The sequence below is a fragment of the Triticum aestivum genome, chromosome 1A (assembly GCF_018294505.1).
Source record: "Triticum aestivum cultivar Chinese Spring chromosome 1A, IWGSC CS RefSeq v2.1, whole genome shotgun sequence".
Classification (NCBI taxonomy): domain Eukaryota; kingdom Viridiplantae; phylum Streptophyta; class Magnoliopsida; order Poales; family Poaceae; genus Triticum; species Triticum aestivum.
The window spans coordinates 585,947,984-585,956,676 of record NC_057794.1 but is presented as its reverse complement, the minus strand read 5'-3'; the positions used below and the strand labels follow the sequence as shown (position 1 = coordinate 585,956,676).

The following is an 8,693-nucleotide window of genomic DNA, read 5'->3' as shown; positions in this document are numbered from 1 at the left end:
TTAGCACCCATATATTCACCTAGATGTCGCCAATCTCCTAGACATTGTTCCTTTTCATATTGTTGTTGTTGGTTGTGTCACATGATCCTTGCCACCTGTGGACGTGAATCAGATGTTGGCAATTTCGGCATCACCTTGCCGCGGTCATTGGTATGTCATTCCAATGTCAATTTTTTTGTATCAATTTGTTTAGGGGTTAGAACATGTAGCTTAGAAGCAACTTTAGACAAAAAATAACAACAACGTGAATGTTCTTAGGAAATTAGACCTTCAATTTTTTTATTTTCTGAATGGCCTTTTAGAAGTACGTATCTCATTCTCACATATGTTCAATATTTTCCTTTATGCCTACCATATTTCTATAGCTCGATCCTTGAGTGTATTCTTTAACTAGAAGGGTGTCGTCGTGCTGGGATATTCTTTCTCCCGTTGCAACGCACGGGCATATTTGCTAGTATATATATACATGAACTTTCCGAGTTACACGCGTTAAGTTCCCTTTGTAGGAACCCGACCTTCGGGCTATCTTTCTCAACCGTGTCTCCCCGCGCGAATTTTTTTGGTCAGTCATGTTCTATGTGATGTAAGTGTAATCTACAAACGGTTTTAGCAACTAAATGCCCGCTTTAAATAGGAATCTCGCTCATTGGCGGATTTGCTCTCGGATCGTGATGAAACATGTCTCTGTTGCAAACTGCCTGTGTTGTTCGACCTGAAATTCCCCTTGTTGAAAGGATTGAGATGGACCTAGAGGGGGGGGGGGGTGAATAGGTACAATTACAAATTTGAATTATGACTTAGCAATTTTAGGCAATAATGCGGAATGTGAAGGTGAGCCTAACAATTGCAAAAGTAGTACTAAGTGCTAAGCAAGTAAAGCAAGTATGTAAGTAGGCAAGCACAATATGATAAAGGTAAGTGCTAAGAGACAAGTAACCACAAGTAGGGAGTTAGGGTTAGGAATAACCGCAACTCCGGGAGACGAGGATGTATGCCGATGTTCACTTCCTTGGAGGGAAGCTACGTCATCGTTAGAGAGGTGAATGTTACCACGAAGGCACACCAACGCCACGAAGGCTCACCCTATTCTCCCTTTGAGACAACACCATGGAGGCGTTTCTCAACCACTAGTGGTAGACCTTGGGGTGTTCTCCAAACCCTCACAAACTTTTCCGGGGGTAATCACGATTCCTCTCCAAAAGACTCCTACCGCCTAGGAGTCCCCAACCTCCAAGAGTAACAAGAACGATGGGGAAAAGCGCAAGACTTGCTCAAATCACGAATTCCTTGGGGGCAAAGAAGGGGAAGGAGTGGATCTATCACTTGATTGGAGAACTTCTCTCAAATGTTCCCAAATCACTTGGGGATCTAGAATTTGGTGTAGAGGATTGAGAGAGAGAGAGAGTGAAAAGTGTTCTTGGCAAGCTCAAAGTGAATGGTCAACCTCATCCCGGAAGAGGGAGAAGGCTATATATAGTGTGAGAGCAAAACAGACCATTGAGCCACTTAAAGCTGACGGACGTCCGGTGGATACCGAACGACCGGTGACACAGAGAAGACCGGACGTACGGCAGGGCGGCCGGTCGTCCGATGGCTGGAACACCAACCAGAGGCACAGGTGTGGAAGGGGACGCACATGTAGCGGACGTCCGGAAGGCGCCGGTCGTCCGGAGCCTGGACGTCCGGTGTTGTCGGATATCCGTTAATTTCAGTTATGTTGAAGTGCACCGGACATCCGGAGATGAACGGACGTCCAGTGTGATCGGTCTTCCGTTAATATTAGTTTTGTGAAGATTTACCGGACGACTGGAGAGGGTCGGATGTCCGATTGGTTGAGAGAGGCCGGACGTCCGTAGACTTCGGACGTCCGGTGGTAGTAGGACCTATTAGCTAAGAAGCATACTACCATTTGTGCACAAGCTAGAGGAAGAATATTGAGATGGTATGAGTTGTAGGTTTGAGCAAGTCCTTTCGCGAAATCCAACGACCCCCTCTTAATGGTGCGGGATCGCTATACTCAAGAACAAACCGAAAATAAGAAGCCGAAGCTATTTTTCGGAGCTCTGCCAAATCTTTATAGAAGGAGAAAAGGGGCCGAAGCCCCAGAGTATACTACAGAACACTGTCAAGACCACAAAGTGATCAGGACCGAACCCCTCACACTCAGCAGGAAAGAAAAGAAAAGAAAAACTCACTTCTGCTAATTAAGAAACCGCTGTATAGCAGGGTACAAGATCTACTCTGATGCATCATGCGGAGGCTTTCATTTGTGTGGACAACCTTGGCGTTGATTGGTCACGATTACGTTGATGCTTTTGCTTATCTAGTATCCGTTCCATAATTCTTGTCGTGGTTTTAATTTATTTGAACTAAAACCATGACAAGAATTATGGAACGGAGGGAGTAGTAGATTCCATTTTGCACCGATGATGATATCTTTCATGGAAGCATCAGCATGAATCACATTTAAATGGAACAGGTAAGACATTCCTCGAGAAATCGAGATGCGTTTACCTATCCTGATAGGTGGGGCAACTATGTGCTGATGAATCCCGGCAGGCCGGCCCCCCTCTTCCAAAAACCATGGTGCCACCTCCGACATGCCTTGGCGCCACTTGGCACTTGTCATTATCTTTCTGCTGGGATCCTCCTACTGTCACCTAGTAGTAACCTACTATGTAGTCCTATGAACCTAGGCTTCTCAAGCCCTTCAAAATCATCTAACGGTGGTGTGGTGCTGCTGCAAACGCCCTTCAGAACACTCGGGACACACCCGCACCTTCTAGGGCTATACATCTAGCTAGAACAGAATCCGATCCTGGTAGATCTCCAGCGAGTCGATGATCTTCTGCAAGAGCAGCTTCCGGTGCAGCCGGTACCTGCGCATTCGGCAACGTAACGAACTGTTAGAAAGACAGTGGTCAAGGGACAAAATGATTGATGATATAACGTGCTCGTTCCCAGTGAGAAACTTCATGGGGGTAGTGGCATAGGGTATTTGTCAGCTGGTTCCACATACTTGATCGCGATTTCGCGTGTTTTCCTCATAGGCTCGTCGGAATCTGCAACACGCATAAAGAAGTCCAGCTTCAGTGTCAGAGAAGGCACCAAGAAGAAGGTGAATAAATACTAGTGGGAACCAAGAAGCGTGTTACCTAGGATCTCCTCGTCCTGTTGGATCGTGGTCGAGAAAGACTCCACCATCTTCCGGCACTCCTCCTGCAACGCCTGAGCGGATTTTCTCTCCACGCTCGGTATGGCAGGAAGGTCACCGTCCGACCATGTCGGCAGAGTTCTTGCTGCTGCCACCACTCCTCCGTCAACAAAGGTGCTTTCTCCCGATGTCAATGCAACTGCAAGCAAGCAAACATGAATGGATGAACACGATAGTTTAAATCAGAACGTTGTGGGTCAAGCCAGATTCTCTGCGAAATGACCCGTAAGAACATTTTTGTGCTCCCTACCGTTGTGGTACAGCTCGTCGTGCAGGCCAGCTATGTTGAAGACTGACAGGAAAGAATCCAGGTGGATCTTGGCAGGGCTCGAGAAGTTTATATGTTCCCAGGGATTCTACAGAATTTGTTGTAAGTTCGGAAAGTGGGAAAGGAATTTCGCTACTGAATTTGCATACAGGGAAATGATAATTAAACTGAAAGGCATGGATTACCGTTGGTGATGAGAAGCCATATCTTTGCATCAACGTGCTGTTCACCGCACTCATATAATCGATTGTCATCTGTGCATGGTCAAATATAAAGATTGCATTAAGAAAAGTGATTTCAAATTTTTGAGAGAATAGCATACTTTTATGCTGGGTCTAACAGAACAAGTTCCTGCAAAGAACTAGTAGGACTGAACAGACTACTGTATAACTCGCACATGATTACAAAAAATACTCAACCTACAGACACTAGCACCTGAAGTTTTTTTTATTTAAAATAACTACCAAGCACCGTGGGGAGGCCAAGCCTCGAACCCCAATGGGCTGTGAGCATGAAGCAGCCAGCTAACTGAGCGACAGTTAAAAAAGCAAAGAGGGAGACTACAGATGAATCTGCCGTTTGCTCAAAAAAAAGATGAATCTGCCAGCAATTGGTCTTGAAATACAAGGATTGCCCTCTCAAGTGCTATAAAACATTTTTGTACCAAGGCGTAAGGATTGGCCCTCTGAAAAGCAAAGTAAGTGTTCTGCAGCCAAGGTGCATCCATCTACAGCTTGTGTACAGTCTACTCTTTAAACAGTACCTCATCTCCTTTTTTGATAGCATGCCCCGCCTTAATCATAACTTCAAGCATTCGATCTTTGAAACGCCAATGCAGGAAACAGTTAGCATCAGGTGAGTGATTCAGCATATCTGGAGCAAAAAGAGAAAGTCATCTTTCAGGCTTGCAGTTCTGAATTTTGTGACCACGATTTCAAACAATTCATATGCTAGAATTACAAAATACTAATGAAAAATCATACAGTATTCATCGATACAAAAAAAAGTGTAAGTATTTACTAAAAGAGTTTTTTTTGTTGATTTTCAGACTGAAAATAAGTAAACGGGTGAAAGAAGAAAAAACATTAAACAAGTACCGGCATAAGGAGCTAGGACATTTGCATCTTGAATGAAAGCTCCCATTCTCATATTCAAGTTGAAAGAGCGAGACTGAACAATGCTCAATGCCCAGAGAAATCTCTCGTGGTCAGGGGCAAGCCGCTTTAGCTTGAGAGGGATTGCTTTGTGCTGGACATTACCCATCAAGCTAGTGTTAGAGGTATCCAAGCCAGCAAAGTGGATAAAATAGCACAAAAGTGTACCCAGTGTTTCTGCCAAAAATCAACTGCTCGCTGCTGGCGTTTTAACATCTCTGAGGACAGATCTTCGTCTTCCAGTTCCATTAGATCCTCCTGCAAGCCAGGCAGGTAAATAAGCAAACTCATTCAAAGTTGTGAGAAGCTTCCATCTGAAAAGAAAGTCAAAGCAGGAGTTACGTCTTAGTTAGCTATAGAGTACCTTCGGTGCCAGAAGCAGGCTGGTGCATTCATCACCACTAGGCAAAAAATCACCGTATAACTGCCAAAAGTTGTTTTCTACATCAAATGCATAGAGAAGAAGGCAGGCTAATCTTAAATCCCAATCTGTCTGCAAGAAAATACAAATCACATTAGTCTGCAGTCTACATCCCTGTTGATTACTGAAGCATTGACACTCAAATGAACAGAGAAAACAGGATTCATCAAGTATTGAGAGTGATATAATCCCCTCTGATCCAATTTAACAGTAAGGATGATTTTCGCAGGCATATGGTAGGAATGTGCAGTAGAATTGCTCTGGAGTCTCAATTACGCAGGCTCTTCAGCACTCATGCCGTAGAAATTTACACCATAAAATATATGGAAACGAAGAACAAACATAAAAGCACAGCTTAAACACATCGGAACTAGAATCTTTCCAAGGTGTTTCACATAACCAAACAAATAAAATTATTTGATGTAAGAACCCATAAGTGGTTAACAAACTGACCAGAGCTGCCCATAAAATACACAAGAAACCCAGGGGAAAACAATAGTTTGATTTCCGTTTTCACAACATTGACAGCTCATCCATTTACCTCTGGATTTGTTGACTCGATAATATCGAATATAGGATGTCCTAGTGGGATAATGTCAGGAAAGAACATCCAAGGATGATTTTTAGTTATAGTCAGCATGAGCTCCAATGGAATCTCCATTATCACCTGGTACAGAACAAAAGAAATTAGTGCATCAGCGAAGAAAATTCTTCATCATTGTGCAATTAAACTTAATCTATCATTCAAACACCAACAGCATGAATGGCTAGCTAGTAGCTACATCATTCTTTCTGACTAGTCGATGTGGCATCCACGCGTCAATTTTTTATTGGTTAAAAACATCACTGTACAAATGTAAAATACATAAATAATAAAGATCATTAAGGGGTGATAGGTATTGCTTTAAATCTGCACCATTGTGCATTGCCTTGTTGGATTGAATCGTTGAATAGATGATCAAGTTGGTAGCAAACAAGGATAATTGTAAACCTATCCCTGTTGTTCCATCTGATCCAGCTTGCGCGTGAACCATACCATACGACCAGAGTTGGCATTTTGGAGAAGTAGCACCGGCCATCAGAATGTCCAGGTCCCGCATGACACTGAGACACCGAGTACTACTATTTGTAAGAACTGCAGGCGCTGCAGTGGGATGGTTCAAATGTTGTGTAGAAACGAACAGGCATGGTCATCATTAAGTTGATGCATGGAGCTCGCCATCAAGTTGCAGCTGTAAAACACTGCAACTGACACAAGACTACGTCCCTAGCATAAATCATTTGCTTCATCATTCACTGATCAGTACATGCATCAGCGCACAATCTTCGTATCGATAACACACTCACTAGTGAGCAATGTGTGGTGGTAGTGGTGCCGAAACACCCACCTCCTGACACGCGCGCGCGCTTGCAAATAGCACGGAAAATTGAACTAAACAGCGCGCGCAGACCGGAGAGGATGAACATCAGTGATGAGACGCTCGATGCCGCAACAGAGGGCAGGAAATGGAAACGGCGGTGAGCGGCTCACCCTGGCTCGGCGGAGCGGGTCGACGTCCCGGGAGGCGTAGACGCCCATGCCGTCGGGGCCCTCGAGGAACTCGACCCCGTAGGCGCGCATCATCCGGGCGTACCCGATCCGGTAGAAGTCCGGGTCGGCCGCCTCCATCTGCACCAATACAACCACATTGCGCAAGCAGCGTCAGCAACGCAACGAGGGAGGGAGCGGCACAATGCAGTGCTAGGAAATCACCTCATCCGGGTAGGGCTCTTCCTCCTGCGGCGGGTCGAGGAGCCTGAGCGGAGGCGCCTCGTACTCCTCCACGGTGGCGGCGGCGGCCTCCTCCACCGGCGCCGGCGGCGGGTCGCGGAGGCGCGGGCGGCCGGCGTGCGGGGGGGAGGTGAGGAGGAGGCGACGTATGGAGGTGAGGCGGCGGGGCGGGAAGGTTGGGGCCGGGGAGGGGAGGAGGAGAGGGGAGGCGACGGGGGTCGCCATTGGAGGGAGCGCAGGCAGGCGGCCTGAGAGTGGAGTGAAAGACGTTATCTGTTCAGTTTAGCGGGCTCGCCCCCGATGGGGGTATCCGTTAGTCGCGGCGGTATAGTCAGCATGAAAAAAGGTTTAACGGTGGTATTTATTTTCCTATATTTATTTTCATTTTATTCATGTATCTCTAAATAGGAATAAAGGTTTAACGGTGGTATTCTGATCCAAACACTTTTTTTTTGCATAAAAAACCACAGGTGTGACTTTTTAAACGCCCAAGAAATAAAAATTAAAAAATTGCAAGGTGCGTCTGTCATCATCCACTCGACTGGGTCGAAGGGCCACCGCCGCCGTTACATCGCTGGAGCAATCATGCTAGTGCTGGTCGTGAGCGGAAGTCAAAGATCACGGTAACATGAGCGCCATGGAGAAGAAGATGTCACGGTAGGGTGAATTGCAGAAGAGTCAAACCTCCAAAATTTCTCATAGGCCTCACATCGACTCAGGACGCCGCACTGATTTGATGCAAACGAAGCGGGGTGACTAAAATGTAAATAAAGGCCGCCGATGGTTCCTTGCCGATAAATCTCTGGACACCTTAACCTCACTAGCGAAAAAAGTCGGCCTGAGTCATCACCGCCACTGCAGACGACGTCTTCGAGATTGGAAGTCTTGGAGGAATGTTTTTTGTAGGCGTCGTCGTGAAACCCTAATGCTAACTATCCATGATACGACGTCGGGAGTTGGGCTTGTGGGCTTCACGCCCGTGGAGGACGATGGCTCTCCCTTATCGCCTTGAGGTTGGGTATGAATCATGAAAATTGGATTTAACTCTCCGACATTAGTGTCCATAAGGATCCAATTGGATTTAACTTGCCTTAACTTATGGATTTAACTCTCCGACGCCGGTGCAGGATCATTGTGTCGAGATAGAGCCTGGGTTGTTGGGTTAATTTTTGAGGTAAATACACTAGAAGTCTTACAACTTGCGCGTAACGGTCAGTTTGGTGCACAAACTTGTAAAATACGTGTTTTTGGTCATTAAACTTGTGATGGCATGCAAATACGGTCACATTTTTCGTACGTGGGTGTATTCGCTGCTTACGTGGCATGCCAGTGTGGCCAGTGCCCCTTGTCAGTGGCTAGGACACGTGATGTTTTTCTGCAGAAACACCCTCCTTTTTCTTACTTTGTACAAAAGAACTCCAATAATAGTTACCCGCTAGGTCCCATTGTCAGTGTACATTGTAAATATATTGGGCTGGAAAAAATGGGACGAAGCGAGTACGAACAAGCAACCAGTTGTAATGGCGCTAGCGACCTAACCACCAAAACTAATCATGCTTGCAGTTTCACTTCGACTACTAAGGTGTTTCACCTCTTGGATAAAAGTACACATTTTGAATATATTTTCTTTTCTCTAGATTTTCAAATTTAAAATTATTCAACTTCAAACAAACTTTCCGCTGGTTTGTTCAAAAGAAAATCACGTACATTTATTCTGCACTACATTTTCTTTTATCTAGATTTTTAATTTAATATTGTTCGAATTCAAACAAAAAGTTTATTTGATTATTCTGGAAAAAATTTATGTAAATTCATTCGGACCCATATTTTCTTTCATCTAGATTTTTCATTTTAAAATTATTCAA

At 45.1% G+C, this 8,693-nt stretch overlaps 1 protein-coding gene across 1 annotated transcript; it reads right to left on the bottom strand.

The window, feature by feature from the left end:
* Positions 1 to 2,435: 2,435 nt before the first annotated feature.
* LOC123070075 (protein PLASTID TRANSCRIPTIONALLY ACTIVE 14) lies at positions 2,436 to 7,106 on the bottom strand. Its single transcript, XM_044493094.1, has 12 exons — positions 6,811 to 7,106; positions 6,589 to 6,726; positions 5,599 to 5,724; positions 5,001 to 5,129; positions 4,805 to 4,894; positions 4,580 to 4,730; positions 4,246 to 4,355; positions 3,668 to 3,736; positions 3,465 to 3,570; positions 3,156 to 3,353; positions 3,020 to 3,062; positions 2,436 to 2,879 (listed from the first exon to the last, which is right to left on the bottom strand). The coding sequence occupies exons 1-12, from the start codon at positions 7,051 to 7,053 to the stop codon at positions 2,801 to 2,803; spliced, it is 1,482 nt and encodes a 493-aa protein (XP_044349029.1). The 5' UTR covers positions 7,054 to 7,106; the 3' UTR covers positions 2,436 to 2,800.
* Positions 7,107 to 8,693: the final 1,587 nt, after the last annotated feature.